This window comes from Fukomys damarensis, unplaced genomic scaffold (genome assembly GCF_012274545.1).
Source record: "Fukomys damarensis isolate Sample0158 unplaced genomic scaffold, DMR_v1.0_HiC HiC_scaffold_38, whole genome shotgun sequence".
Taxonomy (NCBI): domain Eukaryota; kingdom Metazoa; phylum Chordata; class Mammalia; order Rodentia; family Bathyergidae; genus Fukomys; species Fukomys damarensis.
In genome coordinates, this window is record NW_022900950.1 from 29,853,462 (window position 1) to 29,878,848 (window position 25,387).

The 25,387-nt window shown below is 34.3% G+C and overlaps 1 protein-coding gene across 2 annotated transcripts in view; it reads right to left on the bottom strand.

Moving 5' to 3' along the window:
- LOC104862105 (phospholipid-transporting ATPase IB-like) overlaps window positions 1–25,099 on the bottom strand; it is a 68,255-nt gene extending 43,156 nt beyond the window's left edge. For both annotated transcript variants that reach the window (XM_033759860.1, XM_010623817.3), the window contains exons 1-5: window positions 25,029–25,099; window positions 20,709–20,819; window positions 14,378–14,452; window positions 8,166–8,288; window positions 650–728 (exon numbers count right to left, since the gene is read on the bottom strand). In XM_033759860.1, the coding sequence (XP_033615751.1) occupies window positions 650–719 (70 nt within the window). In that variant the 5' untranslated portion in view covers window positions 720–728; window positions 8,166–8,288; window positions 14,378–14,452; window positions 20,709–20,819; window positions 25,029–25,099. The remainder of the gene's footprint in view (window positions 1–649; window positions 729–8,165; window positions 8,289–14,377; window positions 14,453–20,708; window positions 20,820–25,028) is intronic.
- Between the last annotated feature and the right edge of the window lie 288 nt (window positions 25,100–25,387).

A 25,387-nucleotide genomic window follows, 5' to 3' on the forward strand; every position in this document is an offset into this window, starting at 1 on the left:
ATATAAAATAAGTATACTTCACACTTTAAATTATGGTATGTGAACCCAATGGACACCAATAACATGTTTCATAAATATCATCTCCTAGTTCTGCACATCCAGGGCCCAAATAAATCAGTTTAGAGAAAAACTTCACATATAATGTTGTTTGGAAAATTATACAGTATGAAAAGGACACTTAGTCAGATAAGGTTAAGTTTCTATATATCTTTTTAGACTCATGCTATTGTTTAAATTAAAATGTGAAGTTCTGGATGTGAAAACAAGAACTAAAGTAAACATAAAGTCAAATTTACTAACAAAAGGCATCTCTGATTCATCAAAACTGTTATTTTCCATCAGACTTCCTGATTCAAGTGTTTATTCGAGAGTAACATAAATGCACTGACCTCAATATATACTGGTAAAAGGCAAAGAGAATGAGTTCCAAAGGTCAGCTATTAAATATACAAAGTGCAGTCTGTTAGCCATAGGAGTGTCTAATCTAATCTTAAATTTAGGTAAATATTTTTTTTCTGAATTCTCTTTTTGTATCCTTGTTATTTCTGTACACACACACACACACACACACACACACACACACATACACACACTGACTACAGTGAGAGCAACCTTATCTGACTGATATTTGAAACAGTGAAACTTTTACCATGCTCCAGTATTTTCATAGGAAGCCAGAAGAGAATGAACGAGTGAACCAAAGCATTCATACAGTCCATCCAAAATACCTAAAAGAAAACAAAAGAAGAAAGTGAAGATATTAGACTGATCTAACATTGTGAAATATACTTGCTCTGTATAACACAGTCACAAAGCTAAAATGTTTTCTAGAGACTGAAAAATTTATTTCTTCATTCTAGTTTTATAAGTGACTGCAAAATTGTAGAAAACATTATTTGATGGTATTTGGAATTATAGACTAAAAATACTGAAATTATTTAATATGATAGGATAACATTATTATAGGTTAACACATTTTAGTTTATTAAATAAAAATGTGTAAAGTTAAAAATTAATTATTAAAAATTTGAAAGCTTAAACTATCTATTATGTTCAGTGTTTTTGTAACAGTAATTTTAAAAGAAATAAAAATATTTTAAATTTCAAATTCATATGACTTTAAATGTAATTGCATGGTATATATGATATACTTTTATTCTTACATCTATACTCTGATCCTTCTCAAAAGTAATTTGTAACAGACAATGCACAATTTTCTTAAAGGAAGCCTCAGTAAGGTAAAATCTTTCCATTCAAACAGGGTTTCATATCAATTAACTGGCAGAAACATTAAAAACAGAAATCATTATTCTTTCTATTTTAAATATAATTACTTTCATGCTTGACAGAAAATATTATAAATAAATACCAGTAAACTTTTTCTGTAAAAGACCAGATAGTATTTTAGGCTTTTGTGGTCATATAATTGCTATTCAACTGCTCAACTTTGCTCTTGTAATAGCCATAAATAATATGTAAATGAATGGACATGACTATGTTCCAATGAAACTTTGTTTATAAAATCAGGCACAGGACTGAATTTACCCATAGGTCATAGTTTTCTGATGCCTCTACTATGAACTCACAAATCCAAGAAGCTAAACAAAAGTGAACAGATCCATGAAGCACAAAAAACCAAAACCAAAACAAAACAAAATGAAAAAAATGAAGAAACAAGGTACATCATAATGAAATGCCCATACATATCCAGTAATAAAGAAGACAAATCTTAAAAGCATCAAGAGGAAAAAGACACATTACTTATAGTACAATAAAAATGAGCAATTTCACTTCAAAATAATGTACACAAAAACACAAAAGAAAAGAAAGTATCAACCTAAAGTTTTATATCAAGTGCTATGGTTTGCTAATGTCCCCTAGAGGTCCATATGTGAACACTTGGTACCCAGAGTGATGCTACTGGGAGGTGCTGCGGACTTTTCAGAGGTGGGACCTCATGGAAGGTGGTTAGGCCACTGGTAGTGGTGAGGGGTGTGCCCTTGAGAAGACATGGGACCTTGGCTGAGCTTCTCTTTCCCTCTGTTTAAAATTGTTTCTCTAGCTGAAAATTGAAATACTTTGCTCCATCATGTGCTCCCTGTCACTGCAATCTAGTGCTCTCATTACATGCCCAAAGATACAAGGCCATGCAACTGTGGAGTGCAACTAGAAACTAAATGAACACTTCACCCTTAGGAATTAATTGATTCTAGCATTTTGTTGTAGAAACAGAAAGCTGAACAATACACTAAACAAAAGTGACTTTGAATATGGGTGACGTTTTCCACACATAGAAAAGTTGTAAGAGTTAATTGCCAACAGACTTGCACAATAAAGAAATGTTTGAGGAAGTTCTTAAGACAGAAAGAAAACAATCACAGATTAATAGGACAATTCTACGTAGAAGGTAGATCTCATTAGAAATGATAAATACATAGGCAAAGAGTTTCTCCTAATATTTAACTAATTTTAAAAATAATTATTAAAGCAAGGTATGAATATCATGAAGAACTTATAAAATATGTAAAACTGACATGTATGATGACACTAACCCAAAAAATAGGAGGACAGAAATAGAAATATACTATATCAATGTTTTTTACAGTATAAAGAGGCCTGCCATACCATTGATAAGTGCACATGCACAGATCTCAGGGAGCAGCAGTGTGGACAAGAGAGATGCAGCTGCAGGGGGATCCCAGCCAGGGCTCTTCCCTGATGCCAGAGGCTTGGGAATACTTGCCAAGCCAAATGCCTTCCCAGAAAAGAGCTATACAGGCAAGCCAGCTTTAATCAGCGGCCCACCATACCACAGGTCACAGCCAAGGGCCAAACTGGAAAACAGCTACACAGGCACACAAGCAACAGCCACAGGTTCACACTGATACCATTGATAAGTGCACGGAAACCCTAGCCAGAAGCCTGCACAGACAATAGGAATTGGGGTGAACAGCCTCCAGTCAAAGGCCCTCCCAGACAACAGCTACATGGGGGCCTCAGCAAGAAGCACATTTATTTATTTATATTTTTGGTACCAGGGATTGAAATCGGGTCCTTGCGCTTGCAAGGCAGGCCACTGCACCACTGAGCTAAATCCCCAGCCCCAAGAAGCACATTTAGATACCATGCCAAGTGTGCACAGGCCCCAGCCAGAAGCCCACCACACAACAGCTCAGCTCAGGGATCCAGAAGGCCACCATTCTGACCCCAGGAATTGGTGTACTGGTGAGCAACAGAAAAAGGCTCCTCGGTAGCTTGCTGAGAATTGAAGACCACTGGGTGAGCAAAAAGGCACTTCAAAAAAGGCACAGCAGGCTGCATCTGTGGAAGTGATCTGTAAATAAGTCTCAAAACCAGACTTCCAGATCACCTAAGGCAACCCCAAATTGCAATGATATAGAACAACCTGATACTCAACCACCTGGATTTCCTGAATTGGCAATGAAAGAGGATCTGGAAAAAATCAAATCAGAAATAATTTCTCAGGTAACAGCAGAGATTGTGCCTGTAGTGCAAGACATGATTAATAAATCTAGAGTGGACACAGATTTTAAAAAAGTAGAGGAGGTAGGAAATATAATGGAACCCCAATGTAGGAAATTAATGGAATCCATAAAACAGATGCCAAAAGATTTCCAGGGCATTAAAAACTCCAATGGAAGTTCATGCAGCAGAATAAGCCAATGTGAGGACAAAATATCAGATATAGAAGACAGGATTGTGACTATTGACCAGGAAAAGAAAAAATTCTTAAAAATAGTAAGGGACCATGAGAAATCAACCCAGCAGCTGCTAGACGATGCAAATAAGTAACATAAGACTCATCAGAGTCAATGAAGAAACAGGAAAGAGTGCAGACAACATAAAAAAAAAACTGTTTACAGAAGTAATGTCAGAAAACTTCCCAAGTAGGGGAAAAGAACTTGACATACAGATAAGTGAGGCATATAGGACTCCAACTAGCCATGATTTTAAAAAAAAATCTACACATAGCATATAATAGTTAAGATTCCAGAAACCCAACAGAAGAACAAAATTCTACAAGCACTTAAGAGAAAAGAAACAAATTACGTACAAAATAGAGCCCATCAGAATCATAGCACACTTCTCAACACAAACCCTCAAGGTAGAAGAGCATGGAGTGACACATTTCAAGCCCTAAAGAAAACCTCCAACCCAGATTGATGTACTCTACCAAACTATCTTTCAAAGTTGATAGAGAAATAAGATACCGTCATGATAAAGAGCACATGAGGAAATTCATGGTCACCAAACCAGCACTCGAAAATATTTTAAACAATATCCTAGGAAAAGACAATGAGGATCACAAACCCAGGAAGCCCAGCAGAATGAATCCACAGGGCATGACAAGAAGTTAAATGAAAAGGGGAGAATCCAACAGAAAGAAAAAGTAATGACAGGGATAACTCAACACATATCAGTTTTAACCATCAAAGTTTATGGTCTCAATTCACCAATCAAAAGAAATAAACTAACAGAATGGGTCAAGAAGCAAGATCCAACAATATGCTTCATACACGGAACACATTTAATTAAAAAAGAAACTTATAGACTGAAAGATAAAGGGTGAAAAACAATTCTCCATGCAACAACCCCCCCCAAAAAAACAGGAGTGACTACCCTCCTTTCAGATCAAGTGGATTTCAAACCAACACCAAGTAAGAGATTCAAAGATGGACACTATATCTGTGTAAAGGAAACAGTCCAAGAGGAAGAGATGACAATTATTAATATATATTCACCAAACACTAGTGTGCCCAACTATATAAAACAAATACTAATGGACATAAAAAAATCAAATAAGCACTAGTCCAGGGACTTAGCTCAGTGGTTCTGCCTCCTGCAAAAAAAATTCAAATAAGCACTAATACAAGAGTACTAGGGGACATCAACCCCACTAACACAAATATATCAACTAGACAAAAAAAAATTAGAGCTCAATCAAATTCTTGAACAAGAGAACTTAACAGATGTTTACAGAGTGTTGCACCCCACAAAATAAGAATGCACATTCTCTTTAGAGGCATGTGGGTCATTCTCCAAAATAGACCACATACTCATTAACAGAACATGTTTAAGTAAATGCAAAGGAATTGAAGTGATCCCCTGTATAGTGTCAGACCATAGTGAGATGAAATTGGAGGTCAGTAGTAAAAGAAACTGCAAGAACTTCATAAACACATGGAAATTGAACAGCATACTTCTGAATAAGCAATGGGTCACACAGGAAATTAAAGAAGAAAACAGACAGTTCCTACAATTAAAAGACAATGCCAATGCAACATATTGGAATCTCTGGGACATAATGAAAGTCTTATGAGGGAAATTCATAATAGTGAATACTCCTTTTAGGAAAATGGAGTGAGCTCAAATACACAATCTGATGCTGAAGCTCAAGCTTCTAGAAAAAGAAGAACAGGGCAAACCTAAAGCTCATACAAGGGAGGAAATGACATTGGCACAGGAAAAGACTTTATGGACAAATCCTCAGTAGCACGGGAATTAGCAGAAAGAATCAACAACTGGGATCTCATCTTATTAAAAAGCTTCTGCACTTCAAAAGAAACCGTCAGCAGAACTAAAAGATAACCTACAATATGGAAAAATTTTTTACCAGCTGCTTCTCAGACAAAGGACTCTTACCTAGAATATACAAAGAACTCAAAACAATCAGCCCCCCCAAATATAAAGACCCGATTCAAAAATGGGCATCTGAAATGAACAGACATTTCTCAGACATAGAAGTAAAAACTGCAAGTAAATATATGAAAAAATGTTTCACATCACTGGTCATCTGAGAGATGCAGATGAAAACAACACTGAGATTCCACCTCACCCCACAAAGAATGGCTGCTATCAAGAAATCAACCAGTAACAAACGTTGGCAGGGTTATGGGGAGAAAGGAACCCTTCTCCATTGTTGGTGGGAGTGCAGACTGGTACAACCACTATGGAAATCAATATGGAGATACCTCAAAGAGCTGGGACTAGAGGTTCCATTTGACCCAGTCATCCCTCTGCGGAGTATCTTTCCAAAAGAATTAAAAGAATCATATCACAGTGATATATGCACACCTATGTTTATGGAGGCACAGTTTGTAATAGCTAAAACTTGGAAACAGCCCATTTGCCCATCAGTTGGAGACTGGATAAAGAAGATGTGGTTTTTCTGTAAAATGGAATACTACTCAGCCATAAAGAATGAGAAATTAAGAGTCATTCATAGAAAAATGGATATATATTGAGGATATACTCCTAAGTGAAATAAATAAGTCACAAATGTATAAATATTGAATAGTTTCTCTGGTGTGAAAAACTATAATAGTACACAAGATCCTAATGATATGATTGAGAATGTGAAATAGGAAGAAAAGGGCTAAAGGTGTGGAGGAAGTGGGAAGGGTAAGGGAAAGGTAATAAGGGAGAAAAATACCTATGAGAAAATGAAAAAACAGAAAAAAAGTGTTTGTAAATGGGGAGGGGAGGCGGGGGTGAAGGGAGGGCAGGGACAAAGGGAAAAAAATGAGAACCAAGACCTGTTATGTCAAGGTACAAGACCCCAATGATGAATGTAACTGTACTGTTTCCCTAAAAAGTACCAATAAACTCAGTGAGTGAAAAAAAAATAATACAACACTTAAATTGTAGAAGAAAATATGACAGATGAAAAGCAAATGAAGCTGAAATATTACTATCAAAGTAGATTTTATAGTAAAGAATGTTACCAGGAAAAACAAACATCATTTCACAATGATAAAGGGATCCATGATGAGATGATTACAATCCTAAACATGAATAAACCTAACAACAGAGCTGCACGATACAAGGAATAAAATGGGAAGAACTTCAAATGGAAATGAATAAACCCACAATGTGGTGGAGATTTTAACACACTCCAATAACTAATGGCACAAGTGGATGGAAAAATCAGTAAGGACATGAAAGTTTTGAATAACACATTTTTAAAGAGATGCAATATTTATAATATAGATGATTTGGGCCATTATGCCAAATGTCTCAATACATTTAAAATGCTTGTACTTTTTTCTAGACGTTTATATATTTTAAAAGTTTCCCAAATAATTGAGATGTACAGTCAGGCTTACTAAAAATTGACAAGAGTGCATGTCATTGCTCTGGCAATTTATAAAACACCCTCCCCAAGTGAATCTCAAATTGTATGACCTAAGAAAGTGATCTTTCCAAGATAATCTTTTGGAATAATGTGTCATCTAAAAGTAGACCTTAGTACCTCTTTTGTGCTTCCTGGAATTTCCCATCACATAACAAGTCTTCAGATGATGTCTGGTGTACAACCTGTGAACCACACATGGTACCCTGCTTCTTAATTCACAAGACATTTTTTTATTCCTATATACTATTATTTTTGTTATTTGAACCTCAAGTCCATGTATAAGCTAAACTAGCAGGCAGATGGCACATTGCTCTTTCCTTGGATATATTTTTTTAGATTTTATATCAGTTTATTTTGGTGGTACATTTTAGGTATACCGTACAGTTACAATTCATCATTGGGATCTTGTACATGACAGGTCATTTTTTTCCCCTTACCCCAGCCCTCTCTCCCCTCCCTTTGCTATTTACAAATACTTTATTTCCATTTTTTCATTTTCTCATATATTTTTCTTTTCTCTTATTTCCTTTCCCCTACCCTTCTCACTGCCCCTACACCTTTAGCCCTTTTCTTCCTATTTCACATTGTCAATTATACAATTAGGATCTTATGTACAATTATAGTTTTTCACACCAGAGAAACTATTTGGTATTTACACTGGTCATTCAAGAGATGCAGATGAAAACAACACTGATATTCCACCTCACCCCACAAAGAATGGCTGCTATCAAGAAATGAACCAATAGCAAATGTTGACAGGGTTGTGGGGAGAAAGGAACCCTTCTCCATTGCTGGTGGGAATGGAGACTGATGCAACCATATGGGAATCAATATGGAGAGACCTCAAAGAACTAGGATTAGAGGTTCCATTTGACACAGCTATTACTCTGCTGGGTGTCTTTTCTTGGATATTTTAATTGCTTTTTTCTAAGCATCAGAAAGGGAAGAGAGCAAAGGAATCTTTGGAGTTATGGTGAGAGGAAAGACCCACAAGAAATTTTCTGCTTACCCTTGTGTTGAAAATTTCTCCTTTCTGAGAAATTGTGTAGAGTTGTGGATGTTCGAGCAAGCTCTTTTGACTACAACACTGTTCAAAAATTCCAAGAGTGAAAGCTGGTAATGAAGTGAAAATCTACATGGAAAATAAGCATCTGTTAAAACTTTTAGTTTATACTTAACTAAATCACACTGTACCAGTGTTAATTTACTTCAGATATACACATAATGATCAATAAGACATCATTATGTGAGCAGCTAGAAGAAAGATATACATAATCCTCAATCACTGTTGCAACTTGTAGTAAGTCTTAGCTATGTAAAACTAAAAGCTATTTACATTGCAGGTATTACTGAGTCTTATCAATTCAAATGCATCTATCCAATCATGACAATTTTTCAACCTGAGCCAAACCTTTGATTCAATAGCTCATAAACTAAGCTTTATGGAGATGAAACAAATACATTTATTTTGCATTCCTGAAAATAAATGCATGGAGTGTCTGGTTATTTAAGAAACAGGGATAATATTGTCTACCAAATCTAGCAATCATGTCATGTAATTCCTGTAGAAGAACTGGTCGTATTATAGGTTGTTCTTTTGTCAGTACTTCACATTTAGAAGAAACTCAATAAATACTGTTAATGTTAAACTAAGTGAAAAATAATTTCACAAGAATCTTGTAATCTCAATTTTCAGAAACTTAAAAAGCCGTTTTTTCATTTATTTACTCTTTGAATATTTATTTTAAAACCATTATGCCAGGAACTTATTCTTTCAAAAGCCATGGATCTTTTCAAGAAGGGAACCTTGTAACAGAAGGCACAATATTATGAGAAAAGTAGTGGACAAGACAAAGAAAGAAGGAAGAAGGAAGAAAAGGGGAGAGAAACTGAGACAAAGAAAATTGCAAGAAGGAAGATAGAAGTACATGAGTTATGTTAACTATAATTTTAACTGCATGCTGACAAAAAGATCTCTTAGAAAACAACACTTGAACCTCATCTGGAATGGTGTTTCTTTCTTTGTCTTTTTTTTTTTTTCCTTCACATGGTTTCTCTTCCCATGGCAATTTAACCAGGGATTGTTCACAAAGAGTATTCAGAAAGGGATTTGCTTCCATGAGAAAGTGTTTTTCACATCTGCATATATCTCATGTTTGCAACTGTTCCACTGGCCAGAGTAAGTCAGATGACGAAGCCCAGAATCAGTGTGAGTAGGCAAACCAAAAGGTGTAGATATCGAGGAGTGTGAACGAATGAAGACTTTTATTATAACAATCTGACATAATACAGGAACTCTGAATTTTCCTTAGAACTTTGTATGTATTATTGGAAGCAATTAAAGGAAGTTTTACATCTTTTCCAATCTATTGATTCTCTTTTTCCTATACTAGCTAGGATGTGCAGACAATGTTGAACAGATGATTTAACAACATACATTCTTGACTTGATTCTGATCTTAGGAATGCTGAATTCTTCCAAATGTTTTTACAGCATCTAAGGAGATGACTATATGGTTTGTCTTTTTTAATCTATTAACATTGTGGAGTACAGTGATTGACTTTTCTTTGTAAACTAAATTTGCGGAGTAGCTAATTTCTCAAATAGTATTTCTTTTTTATATTTTGGTGTATTTGGTTTCCTAAATTCTGTGCGGGATATTTGCATCAACATTAATGAAGATATTTGTGCTTTTCTGTAATCAGTTTTTCTTGTTTGGGTATCAGAGTGAAGCTTCATCATAAGTTGGGGGCTTTTTTCCTTTCGTGTCTTAAAAACTTTTTGAAATTTTGTTAAATATTTTGGATTTATTTGATGAGAAAATTTTTAAGAATTCAAAAATTTAGTAGATATGAGGTCATTTATGGGGTCATTTAGTAGGTTTGTATCTTTCAAGAAATTTATCCATTTCATCAAGGAATTTGTCAATTTCACCTAAGATGTAAAATATGTCACAAAGTTTTTCATAGTATTTGCTTATCCATTTACTATCTGTAGGCTCTGTAGTCATGATTTTCATTCCTGATATTGTTAGTATCTATATTGACCAGTTCAGCTAGAGATTTATCTTCCTAATTGACTCTTTTTATGAGCCAGTATTTTCCCCCATTGGTTTTCTCTATTGCTTCTCTGCTTTACATTTCTTTATATATATTATTTCTTTTGCTGTGCTTAATTTGGACTTTATTTACTCTTCTTTTTCTAGTTTCTTGAGGATGATTTTTGGGCCACTGATTTTAGGCTCTTATTTCTACTTAAGCATTTTAAAATTCTATCTGTTGTTTTAATGATATCTCATACAATTTGAAAAGTTTTGCTTCTTATCTTGTTCAAAATACCTTGTAATTTCTTTTTTTATTTCTTCTGCAACCCACATTACATTTAGACATATGTTAATTTTCAAATATATAGTCATTTTCCTAATATGTTATTGTTATTGATTTCTAGTTTAAGCCCATTATGTTCACAGAACATATTCTGTATAGCATTAATTCTTCAGAATTTATTGTCTTATTTTATTGCCCAGCATGGCATTCATTCAATATGCATTTTGAAATAAAATGTATATTTTGCTGTTGCTGCTGGGTGGAGTTTTCTGTGTGCCAATTCAGTCAAATAGTTATAATATTGTTCAAATAGCCTATATACTTTCTAAATTTTTTCTAGTTTCTATCCATTAAAAAGGAGTCAAATAACTGTGTAGATTTAATAAATTTACATTTAATTATATCAGTTTCTTTTAAAATTATGTATTTGCATAAAACATTTTAATTGTTAACAAAGTATCTGACACAGTATTATTTTTTGTTTTGTTTTATGGTTTTGATTTTGTTTTGTTTTTTTGTTTTTTTTGGTACTGGGGATCAAACTTGGGCCCTTGCACTTTGCAAGGTAGGCAGCAGAATCTCTGAGCTAAATCCCCAGCACCAGACACAGTAGTATTTTGCACAATTTCTTCCTACTTCACAATATCTATTATACATTTTGGTCCTTATTTACACTTTCAGTTTCTCACACCAGAAAGATAATGCAATATTTACACATGTGTCCAATTTATTTCACTTAAGAGTATGGTCTCAAGGTATATCTATTTAACTAGAAATGTCTCAAGTTTATCCTTCTTTATGACTATCAGTTTCTCATATGTCATCCTAATAGTGATTATATATTTAAAATTCTAATATGCTCCTGACAAATTATTCCTTTTATCATTAAAAACATCTATCCTAAAAGTATTTAATAGTGAAGCTTGATTAGTATACATGTTTTATATGTTTTGTATGTTTTTGGATTATTAGTGTGGTTGTTAATCTGTATATATGATAATTAACTTTAACTTTATAAGAACCTATAAGATAAATAAATGAATCTAATGCTGGCAAAAAAAAAAAAAAGGAGGGGAGGGAAGGGGAAAAAAGGAACTGAAATTGAGATGTGTTATGTACATGAACCAATTCCCTACAGTGAATATAATTTTTATGTACTGCAAACATGTACTAAGTTAAAAAATTAAAAATTTAAAAAGTCCATCTTTATCATTAGACTATCCTAAAGCCTGCTGTTCTGAATACAGCCACATTTCTCTCTAGGGTTTATGTAGTGAGCTTTTTTTTTTTCCACCTTTTTCCTTTTGATTACCTGTGTCTTTATATTTAAAATAGGTTTATTGTGTATAACATAACATTTTATATTAATACTATTAATTCACTGTGATAATGTTTTTTAACTAGAATATTTAGACCACTTTTATTCAGTATTACTGCAAATATGTTTGGTTTAAATCTAGTATCTTCCTATGTTTTCTATTTATTGCCTTTATTCATTTTTGTTTCATTTTCTGAATTCTTTTGCATTAATTATTTTTAAAAATTTACTGTATCTATTGGTTTGTTAGCTATGCCTTTTGTATTTTTTTATTTGCCCACTAAGGTTTATAATATACAGGTATGATATATCACAGAATTCAAATAATATTGTACTTTAATTCCCCTCTCCTATTCATTTTGTTATATTTATTTGTGTATTTTAACTACATAATTCATAAGCCCTATCTTATTAGTTTTGTTTTAAATAGCACTATTTACCTGTTTAATCAGTTTAAACAGTCTATTAAAGAGAATGTATTTTTTTAAGCTTCTTTTATTTTCCCTATAACTATAATTTCTGGTGCTCTTCATTTCTTTGAAGAAATCCAAGTATCTTTCTGGTATACTTTTTCTCTTGCTTGAAAAACTTAATTTTACATTTCAGGTATACAGTTGATGGATTTCCTGTTTTCTTGCTTTGAGTAGGTTTTAATTTCACCATAATATCTCTAAAGACATTGTACTGGTCACAGAATTCTTCATTCATGAATTTTTAATTTTTTTTGAATTTCAGAAATATTCTCTTGTCTTATGACCTTCAAAGTTTCTAATGTGGTCTTTTATTTTTATATTTATTTATTTTATATTTATTTTCCATATGTGTGTTTCTTATTTGGCTGCTTGACATATTTTTCTCTGAGTCAATGATTTTTAGCATTTTAAGAATGGAAGATATTTTTGTGCTTTCCATTAAGTTGTCTTCTTGAAATTAATCATGAGTGTCTATGAGATGTGATAAAAAAGTATGGTGAATGCGGCGTGCTGCTAGGTACTATTGAATGAAAAGGCAAGCTTGTAAAAATATTACAGTGTGTCCTCAAGCATCTTCTTCACTGCATCTGGCACCATGTAACTTCTGGCTTTTCCCCAAAATCAAATTGACTATATGGTAAGCATTTTGGAACAATTCAGAACATCGGGCAGCTGTTAACAGCAGAAGTAAAGACATTCATGAATGAGGACTTCTAGAACTGCTTCAAAAAGTTGCAAGAATGATGGGATATGAGTTGGAAGTGAGGGGTATTGGGATTAATGGGATTAATGTCTTTTATTGTAATAAGATTTTAAAAAATTAAGTGTTTACTATAGTTTTGGATCACATCACATAAATCTAACGACTGGCATTTACACAAACTAGTTACTCGTAGCACTAGACATTTTTGTATTATTGGACACTAATGGCTTCTGTCAAGTGACATCTGTCAATGTTGTCTGTTTCAGAATTAAAACCCCTAGAAGACAAAATTTTAGGGCTTGAGGCACAGAGCATATGTGGTATATTGTGACTGCCTTAATAAGTATGTAGGCCAAATCATGTAACACTTGCTAGGAAACTAGTTTCCTAGTCTTAAGGGGGAAAATAATAAAACAAAAACTAAAATGTAATATAGCTTACCTGCTATTTAGACTTACTTTTTAATTTACATCTAGTTTTCTAATTCAGGAGTAGTCAAGTAATGGGATAATTTTTTTATATTAGCAAATCCCATTAAAATGGAAAATATTGCTATAAGACTTGAGATCAAAATTTATTATTTAGTATAAGCAAAAGATATATTTTCACAGACAAATTTTTTACCAACAGGCTTAATAGAACATAGAATTACATTATAAACACACATCCACACACATATGCAGACATACGTAAGCCTTAATTATTGGTATTAAATGAAATGATTTAAGTAGAGTTCAGTTATTTTCACTTTCTTTTTTTGTTTTTTTTTTGTTGTTTTGTTATTTGTTTGTTTGTTTTTTGAGACAGGGTCTCACTATGTAGTTGAGACTGACCTGGAACTCACTATGTATCCCAGGTTGTCTCAAACTCACAGTGATCCTCCTGCCTCAGCCTCCTGAGTGCTGGGATTACAGGTGTGCGCCACCATGCCCAGCCTTTCTTAAGAGGAATGAAAAGGGGTCAAAAGCAATCAAAGAATTATATATATTTCCCCCAATAACAAATACAATGCTTTGTATAATAAATACAACTATGTATATGTAATATGCAAATATGTATAATACAATTATGTATAATAAATAAAATTTTATGTATCACAAACATATACTAATTTAAAAGTGTGAAAACTTTTCACAGAGTAAAGAGATTTCAGGTATATTATTACAATACATTCAGCACACATTTCATGGACTTATTCTAAAGTGATCTGCTATGATGGAAAATATAAGTGAGGAGTTTGAGCTTCTGCATGGCTTGTCACAGCAACAGAGGCCCTAAGGCTTTAATTGTGCTGCCTGCTAAGCACACAGATGATTGCTTAGATACAGTTCCCACACAAAATCAGTAAAGAAATGTCCCCTCAGAACTGCACGCTATCAGAGAGAGATGAAGAATGCTTACCACATTGTATGTGCTGATACACCAACGCTCAAATATAATCTGTCCAGAAAATCCATTAACAAAGGTGAACCAAAACTGGAAGAGAGGGAAGCCAAACGAAGAGTCATTCTATCAATGGTGACCTAAATCTATCCATAGATCAAAAATAAGTGGTATATAAAGGACCATGCAATTATCCTCTCTTAAATTATGAATTGCAAATACCACTATTACTGATTAAAAATATGAGTGTACTTGGTAACGAATGACACATATCTTTACACCAATAAATTTCTTGCAAAATCCCACTTAGAAAAAAAATCTCTCAAATCAAGTAACAAATGTTACTTCAAAACAAGTAACAAATTTTATGCCTTCTATGGGACTACATGCCAAAAATATCTTTACAAATTATAATACATTGATAGTAATAGCCAGCATCTAGTGGGCACTTTAAGTATACCACACACTGTGATATTGCTTTAAATGTATAATCATATTTAACCATCATGGCAATGTTATAAAGTAGGTATTATTATTATTCCTGATGTAAGAATAGTGGAAAGTGAGACTTGGGGAGGCTGAAATAGACACTTAGGTCACACAAATAATAAGTGACAGAGATGAGATTAGAACCTAGATCCACAGGACTCAGGACCACACTCTTTAAACTCTTTGGTTGGGGTGATTTGTCAAAATGTGTCCTTAATTGCAAGATTCTTTGTATAATTAACAAAGAAAAATTTTAGCTACATTTCACAGTTTATGATTATGATTACTGAAACCTCGATTCTCTCTTTTCAACCATAGAGTTAGATTTTATTTTATTTTATTTGACGCATCATAACTGTATATACTTAGGGGGTACTGAGTGATTTTTCAATCATGCCTACATTGTGTATAAATCAAATCAGGTAATAAGCATATCCATTACCGTCATGCTTGCAATTCAGAATTAGATATCCCTAGCTTTAAATGCTTCATCTATTGCTTCTGTCTCTCACTGATGAGTGAAACTGGGTGCCTGAGTTAGCTTTTCTGAACTTCAGTTTCTCATAGAATTTGCAAACTTTAAATAATATATGAAGTATATTGATATATTAACACTGCTGTGCAATCCACCTACAGAATTTTTTCATCTTGCAAAAATGAAATTCTATTATTATTAAACAATGACAACTGTTTGAGTCCTTTGCCCACTTTGAATCAGGTTACTTTGCTGTTGATATTTTGAGTTACTGACAATCTTTATATACTCTAGATAATAGCTTCTAATTCATACATGATTAGAAAATATTTTCTCCTCTTTCATAAAATTGCCTTTGCCCTTCATTGATTGTTCTTTCATGTACAAAATTTTTGTCAGTTTTTGCTTTTATGTTGTACCCATGAACTCACAACCAAACCCAGTGTCATGAAGATTTTTTTTCTTGTTTTCTATTAGTTTTTTATAGTTTTACAGCTTACATTTAGGATTTCCCTCTATCTTGACTTTATTTTTGTTAATAATGTCAGGTAATGGTTCAACTTCATTATTCTCTATGTAAATATCATTTCCCCAGCACCATTTGTTGAAGAGTCTGTCTTTTCTCCAACTCAGCAAATTTGCAAATTTTAAATAAGATCATATATAAAATTATCTTATTGGCATTCTTGTCAAGGATCATCTGACCTATACACTAGGGTTTATTTCTGGGCTCTCTGTACTATTCTGTCTGTCTTTACAGCCTTTGTGGTCTTCATTCTTCCTTTTCAGGATTGTTTCTCTCCCTTGAGACTACAGTGAAAATTTACTTTGGACTTTCCAAAATATTTTTAAGATGTTTTAGGATTTCCATGGAGATTATATTGAATTTGAAGTTTGCTTGGGGAAATGTATTAGTTTTCTGTCACTACAACAAAATGCCTGATATAATTTAAAAGACAGAAGGCTTTTCTTTGAAATCTAAGTAGAAGCCTCCACAATCCAGTAACTCTTGTATTCTGCATGCCTCCAAAGCAGCACCATGCAAACAATGCCAAGGTCTGCTGTTGGTGTAAGGTGTACCAGGGACCACTTGAGCCACAGCTGCAGCATCCCCTGAGTGCCACTGAATCCTGGGGAAACAAGTCCCTAAGTGGCCCTTTGACAGAAGGATGCCCTGGAGCACTCTCCTCAAAAGAAAGTCCTTGAAATGCCTTTATACTTTTACACTTTGGAGCCTGTCAGGGGTGGGATCTTGCCAATTCCTGAGATGTCCTCAAGGCATCAGTTGAAAGGTACTTCCTCTCTACATCCTTTAAACACACTTTCTCTTACCAACCTGTAAATTTTTCAAATCTTTCCATTCTGATTTTTACCTCCAATTTGCACTGTAAATTTGGCTAACAGCAGCAATAGCTATCCTGCAATAAGTACTACCTTAAATTCCTTCCATCAGATGAACTAGTTCATCACCTTTAAACTAAGTCCTCCCAGAAAGTCTCAGGATATGGACCAAATTCTTTGCCATGATGTAACACAGATGTCCTCTGGTTCAGTTCTCAATAGAGATATGATTCCTATCTGAAACCTAATCAGCCTAGCCTGTATGGTCCACATTTCTATAACATTCTGGTTTTCTGAGCTCCCATCAACACTATATTAAACATCACTTAAAGCATTCTTTTTCTAGCTTACTTCTCCAAAGTTTGCAAAACTTCACCTGCAAACCAATTCCAAAAGCTTCCCTGTATTTCCTCAAGTATAATAACAGCAATGACCCCACTTTTGGTAGTAATTCTCTATGTCAGTCAGGTTTCTGTCACTGTAACAACACATTCAAGATAATAAATGCAAAAAGAGGGAAGGTTTATTTTGGTTCATGGTTTCAGTCCATGCGCACTTAACCTTATGCTTTGGGCCTGTGTTGGCACAGTACATCATGGTAGAACTCATAGTAGAGGAGGCCTGTTCATCGCATGATGCATAGGAAACAAAGAGGAAGGGGCCAGTGTCCCAGTATATCCAGTAAGAGCATGCCCCCAGTGACCTAACTTCCTCCCACTAGGCCCCATCTCTTAAAGGTTCTAGAACCTCCAATAATGCCGTTAAGTTGGTGACCAAACCTTTAACACTCAGACCTGTAGGGACATTTAATATCTACTAGATCAAGAAGTATTAACATCTTACCAACATTAATTTTTCTAACCTATGAACATAAAATAACTTTAAATTTATTTGTATCAATTTCAATAATATTTTATAATTTTGGGTATATGTCTTCTGTCTCCCTGGTTTTTCTAAGTATTTTATTATTAATGTCTTATAAATGTAATTGTCTTAATTTCTTTTAAAAATTATTCATTGTTAGTATATAGTCCACTTTGTGCTTTGCAACTTTGCTGAGTATCTAATAATTTTTATGAAATATTTAGATTTCTACATATAAGAGCATATGTGAACAAGTATAATTTTATATCTTCCTTTATAATTTGGGGCCTTTCATTTTCTTTTCCTGTCCATCTGTTCTAGTTAGAACTTTTTAGACTATTTGGAGCAGAAGTGATGAGAGTGGTCATTCTTATTCTTGATCTTAGAGGGAAAGCTTTGAATACTTCACTATTGAGTATGAAATTAACTGTGGAATTTTCATTTATGGCCTATATGTTGAGGTAATTTTCTTCTACTCCTAGTTTGTTAAATGATTTTATCTTGTAAGGTAATGAATTTTGTCAAATGCTTATTCTCCATTAATTTCAGGGATTGTGTGTTTTTTTTGCCTTCAATGTGTTACTGTAGTATGTTACACATTTGCTTGTTTTGTATGTGGAAGCATCCTTGGCTTCCAGGAATAATCTCAGTATGGGTGCACAATCTTTTTAATATGCAATTGAATTTAATTTTTTAGTATTTTGTTGAGATATTTTACATTAATATTCATCAAAGATATTGGTTATAGTTTTCCAGTAATTATTTGGATTTGACAGTAGGGTGATGATGGCATCATAGAATGAGTCTGTGTTCTTTCTCCATCTTTATGGATAAACTTGAGAAAGATGAATGTTACTTGTTTTTTAGGTGGGTGATAGAATTTTTCAATGAAGTTATCTAGGGCTGTACTTTTCTTTGCTGGGAGATTTTTTATTACTAATTCAATATTCTTCCTAGATATGTTCCTGGTGTTTCTGTTTATTATCTTCCCAACTGACATTTTTTTGCGGGGGGTTGGATCAAGGTCTCACTATGTAGTTGAAACTGACCTGAAACTCACTATGTAGTCCAGGCTGGTCTCAAACTCACAGCAATCCTCCTGCCTCAGTCTCCCCAGTGTTGGGATTACAGGCATGCACCACCACGCCTGGCCCAAATGACTTTTGACAAATGTGCAGAAGCAAATTAATTGAAGAATGTAGTCTTTTTACCGAATGGCAATTGTACATAAATAGGGAAAACAAACATAATTGCACCTTATACCTTACACAAAAATTATGGATCATTAAATTAAATGTAAAAATGTAAGTCAGGAAAATACATATAAGAAACCTTTGGAATCTAAAGCTAGACAAAACATTTCTCGATGTGGTACACACATAAGAGGAAAAAATGATAAACTGAACCTCATAAAAATGTTTTGTGAAAGACTATTAAGATAATGAAGCGATGTTTCAAACTTTGTGAAAAAGTTATAAATTATATATCAGGCAAATGATTAATAACTAGACTAAGTGAAGTCATTAAATAGTAAAAAAAGAAGAAAAATTAATAATATTGCTAGGAAATGGACAAGAGATATAAGGAAACATTCCACCAAAAAAGATAGATAGATAGCAAATAAGGACATGAAAAGATGTTTAGCATCATTAGCCAGTAGAGAAATGCAATTTACAACCACAATGAGATATCTTTCCCCATCTATCAAAATGACTAAAAAAGAAATAGTGATAACACAGGACAGGCAAAGATCCAGAGAAACAGTGATGGAGTCATTGCAGCTGGGAATTTAAAATAGTAAAGCCATTCTGAAAAAAAGTTTGGCAGTTTCTTGTAAAATTAAATGTACCTATCACATAATCCAATACATGTATTCTTGGATATTCAATGAAAAGAAATGAAATGAAAACTTTATTGCTCATACAGAAAAGAAATGAAAACGTTATTGCTCATACAGTTGCTCCAAAATAGAAACAACCCAAATGGTTTTCAACAGTGAATGGTAAATGAACTCTGGTAACTCCATGCTATGGAGAGTTAAGTACCAATAAAAAGAAACAAACTGTTGGTGCTTGTGAGTCTGAAGGGAATTGCACTTGGTAAAAAATAAATAAATAATATGAAAAGTAACATACTATTTAATTCTGCTATTATGTAACATTATCAAATTAACAAAATCACAGCGATAGAGAATAGATCAGTCTCCTAGGGCTTAGGGTGCATAGGAAGGTATAAAGGTAGCAGGAAAGAGAGTCTAATGGTGGTGGAAAAGTTCTGTGTCTTATTTTCTGTGTCTTATTATGAGAATCAAAATATATAGATAGGAATGCAAACCCCCAGGTACACATATGCACACATAAATGTGTGACCTTTGGGTTATGCAGCTAAAATTGTCAGGCTCATGTCTTAATGGAAGGGACAGAAATTGTATGATAATAACTATCTGATAATGAAGATTGTCCATTTTAATAAGACTACAGCCCAGAGAGTCCAGAGATTTCTGGTATGTTTAATCACTGGAAGAAGCTAATGCTGGCTAAGCTGGCAGAGGTTCTCTGGTTCCAAACTCTGTGTGCATGTGTGTGCATGTGTGTGTGTGTGTGTGTGTATCACAGATTATGCCAATAAGTTGTCATGAAGTAAGATGTTTTAATTAATTTTTACATATCACTTTTGTGAGCAAAAGCTTAAAGCAGGATCACATTACTAACACAGTTAAATAAATGGACTTAGAACAGGCCTCTGCGCTGGGCCCAACAGACCAAACCAAAATAGAGTTTAACCATAGTATCTGAGTTTTGGAGGTCACAAAGCCTCATACCCAATTGATAAACTAAGGTGTAAGTAATTAAGTAGTTAAGCTGAAATCAAGTGACTGATTAGTTAAATTGTCTCTAATTAATTTGTTTTCTAGACTTCTGTTTTTCTGTAAGTGCTGTCAGATCACATTTTTGCTTGAAGTTCTCACAACCCACTCAGTTTGGAGGGGCTGTCCTCTTGAGAATCAGTTTTGCTTGCTTTGCTTGAATAAACTCTACTAATGTTATCAGCCTGAGGAATTTTTCTTTTAGTAGAACTTTAGGCAAGGACTTTAATGTGGAAAAAAGTTTTAAACACCTAGCCTGACATCAGAGAAAAGACCTAGTTTTTTGATGGAAGAAAGTGCATCTTCTTTCTTACCCCAATAATGTATAGTACCACATTCTTGTAGAAACAATACAATATGCATTTAGTCACTCGAAAATAATTCCATGTTCCATGAACCAACAGAAGCTTCTCCAAGTAGCTAAACTGAAAGACAGAAACAATAGTCAATACAAATTCAAATGGATCTAATATTTGCTGGATGTTATTTCAACATAGAAGATGAGCAGAATGAACCAAATTTCTAAAAGAAACCCCGGATAGCACTTTGCTATAAAGACATTTTTAAAGCTTCCTAAAAGTTCTTTTATTGCTTAAAAAAAAATAAGTCATTAAATATCACGTTTTTGCCACCAGTGCTGCTTAGTTCATGTGAAACAAGAAACTCAGATTTGATCATTGAATTTTTTTGTATCTTCTGGTGGCAGTAACAGTCTTATAAAAATCAGTTCCCTAATTTCTTTAATAAATAAAAGAAAAATTAAAATGTATCAAGGAAGTAATGGGTAGTCTCTGCAGCACTCTTTAGCCTCTTCACTTTTTTTTTCCTTTTCCACACTACTTCATTTCCCTCTTTTTAAAATTAATTGTATTGGTTTATTTTAGATACACACTATAATGATATTCATCATTGGAAATTTGTAACTTTAGGCAATCTATTTTAATTCTTATTTTTCCTCCATTCCCCTGCTCTCCTTTCAACCCCTCCATGCCTCCCTGTTTACAAAGACTGTTTCCATTTTTTCATATTAATTTCATTCTCTTCTTTCCTTTGCCCTAACCCTACCCCATTCCCTTCCCCTTTGCTCCTTTTCTTCCTATTTCACATTATCTACTATACCTTTTAGTCCTTATATATACTTTCAGTTTCTCACACCAGAGGAACCATTCAGTATTTACATGTGTATGTAAGAGTATGGCCTCAAAGTGCATCCATTTAGCTAAAAATATCTCTAATTTCTCATTCTTTATGGCTGAGTTGTACTTCATTTTAAATATTTAAAAAATACCACATTTTTTTTATCCATTCTCCGGTTAGGGACAATTGCACCACCTCCAAGTTTTACCTATCACAAATAGTGCTGCTATGAACATGGGTGCACCTATATCACTATGGTATGATTCTTTTAATTCTTTGGGGAAGATACACCACAGGGGAATAGCTGGTTCAAACGAGACTTCCAATCCTGTTTCTTTGAGGTGTCTCTATACTGGTTTCCACAGTGGCTGCAGCTGTCTACACTCCTGCCAGCAGTGCAGCAGGGTTCCTTTTTTCACGCAGCCCCCCTCAGCATTTGTTATTGATTGATTTCATAATAGCAGCCATTCTTTCTGGGGTGAGGTGGAATTTCAGTGTTGCTTTCATTTGCATCTCTTGAATGACCAGTGATAGTGAACATTTTTTCATATGTTTATTTGCTATTTCTACTTCTTTGAGAAATATCTATTCACTTCAGATGCCCATTTTTGGATTGGGTCTTTACATTTGGAGTTGTGATCTTTTTAAGTTCTTTATATATTCTAGATAGTAGATCTTCGTCTGAAGAACAGCTGGTGAAAATTTTTTTCCATGTTGTGGACTTTCTCTTCCTGCTGTTGGTGGTTTCTCTTGCTGTGCAGAAGCTTTTTAATAAGAAGAGATACCACTTATTGGTTGTGCTAGTTCCCATGCTACTGAGGTTTCTTCATAAAATTTTTTCCTATGCCGAATCAATATAACAAAAGAAACAAAAGATCTCTACACTGAAAACTACAGCACTCTGAAGAAATAAATTGAAGAGGACATAAAAAGATGGAAAGATATCCCCTGCTCCTGGGTAGGAAGAATCAACATAGTGAAAATGGCCATACTACCAAAACTGCTATATATATTCAATGCAATGCCAATTGAAATTCCAACACTATATTTCACAGAACTAGAAAAAAAAATCCAAAAATTCATTTGGAACCATAAGAGATCTAGAATAGCAAAAGCCATTTTAGGCAACAGACACATGGCACCAGGTGTAACAATTCCCAATTTGAAACTATACTACAAAGCCACTGTGATAAAAACAGCATGGTACTGGCAAGGAAATAGGCCTGAGGATCAGTGGAACAGACTGGAAGACACAAAAACAAATGCAGATGTACTCAGCTACCTCATCTTTGACAAAGGAGCTGACCACCCTCAGTGGAGGAAAGATAGCCTCTTCAATAAATGGTGTTGGAAAAACTGGATTTCAACCTGCCTAAGATTAAAACTGGACCCTTATCTTTCAGCATGCACTAAATTAAGATCCAAGTGGATTAAAGATCTAAATATTAAAACAGAAACACGAAACTTGCTGGAAGATAAGTTAGGCAGAACTCCGGAAGACATTGGCATAAGAAAAAACTTTATGAACAAATCCTCAGTAGCACGGGAATTAGCAGAAAGAATCAACAACTGGGATCTCATTTTATTAAAAAGCTTCTGTACTGCAAAAGAAACCATCAGAAAAACTAAAAGACAACCTACAATTTGGGAAAAAATTTGTACCAGCTGCTCCTCAGACAAAGGACTATTATCTAGAATATATAAAGAACTCAAAACAATCAGCTCCCCTGAATATAAAGACATGATTCAAATATGGGCATCTGAAATGAACAGACATTTATCAGATAAAGAAGTAAAAGCAGCAAGTAAATATATTAAAAAATGCTGCACATCACTGGTCATTCGAGAGATGCAGATGAAAACAACACTGAGATTCCACCTCACCCCACAAAGAATGGCTGCTATCAAGAAATCACACAATAACAAATGTTGGCGGGGTTTTGGGGAGAAAGGAACCCTTCTCCATTGTTGGTGGGAGTGCAGACTAGTGCAACCACTATGGAATTCAATATGGAGATACCTCAAAGAGCTTGGACTGGAGGTTCCATTTGACCCAGCCATCCCTCTGCTGGGTATCTTTCCAAAAGAACTAAAAGAATCATATCACAGTGATGTATGCACACCCATGTTTATAGCAGCACAGATTGTAATAGCTAAAACTTGGAAACAGCCCATTTGCCCATCCATTGGAAATTGGATAAAGAAGATGTGGTTTTTCTATAAAATGGAATATTACTCAGCCATAAAGAATGAGAAAATAGATTCATTCATAGGAAAATAGATACATATTGAAGATATACTCGTAAGTGAAATAAATAAGTCAAACATGTGTAAATACCGAATATTTTCTCTGGTGTGAATAAACTGTAATAATACATAAGATCCTAATAAGGGTACTGACATTGTGAAATGGGAAGAAAGGGGTTAAAGTTTCTTTGTTGACAGGGTTCATGCCCTAAAAACAAAAGAACCAAGTGTACCTGGCAGAAATAAAAGGTTGTATAGCTTATTGCTTCTTTTCCAAAAGCTTAGAGAATGGCTCCAGAATGAATCGGTCTCTCTTCTCAAGAAATCCATGCTCCAAGGCAGTGTTTGTCTAGAAGTCTAAAATGTTTTATGGATCCCTTGAAGATGACTGTGACTTGGTCTGGGGGCCCAACTGGCCAAGCATGTCACTCTCAGGTGATTTTCCCTGTTTGTTACTGTGGTTACTCTAACCCTTGTTCACCCCGGTCCAGACCATGATTTTACAGTGAACTCAAGGAGCAGGTAGCCGGGATCCTCAGAGTACTCAAGGTAGGAGCAAAATTGCAGGTAGTCAAATAAGACCTCCTGGGACGGAAGTACCTCCTACAGAGAGTTTCTGTAAACTTCCCTCCGAAACAGCTGGTGAATAAAGCAGTACAGTCCACAAAACAAAACAAAACAAACCGAAGCTATGTTTTTAAATCTAGGCTTAACTCAAGCCCACCTGAGGATATTGTATAAATTACTTTATCTGTGTTAGTCAGTGTGCTTTTAGAATGAGAATACTTCAAGTACCATGAGACTGAAATGAGGTAAATCTGTATTTTTTCAGCTTAGAAGAATGTCTGTAGAACATACAGAAGGAATCAAATTAATCAGTCATCAGAACAAAAGAAAATATATCCATGGAAATTAAAGGTAATAAAAGTATTTAACAAGGATGGACAAAATATGTCCAACAAGCCACGAGTGGCTTCTACCTGTTTTTATATATAAAATGCTATTGGAGTATAGCCACACTGATATTGCTTATGGCTCTTCTAACAAAGGTGGAGTTGAATAGTTCCAAGAGAGACCGCATGATCCATAAAGTTGAATATATTAATTATCTCCTCCTTACAGAAAAACTGCAGCCACTGGTCTACAATAAGGTGAAAATGAGGAGGTAGGGAAAAGTATCTTCTGCTCTTGGTTTTCTTAAAATTTCCAGTTCAGAATAAAAGTTACTCAAATGCCCCAACAGAACTAACCTGGAAGAAATCAGGACCATGTCTGCAGGAAGGAACTCCCCATTCGAGGCCTTCACAGTGTCACCCACATTCACCTTTTAAACCAGGAAAGAGAAAAAGGAAGTGTGAATTTTAAAAGCAAAAGCAGATATAAATATGTCAAATGTTCTCCCAAAAAAGTACACTATGAAAATCCCTCAGTTGCCCTAACAGAAATTCAGTTACATTAGAACACCTTTATTTCTTGATAGATTCATTCCGCCAGAGCAGTTATTCTTAACTAGGAGTGATTTCTCCCTCCCTGTTAACCAGGGATTCTTGGCAATGTCTGGAGATATTTTTGTTGCCACAACTGTTGGTGTGAGGGAGATGCAGCTATT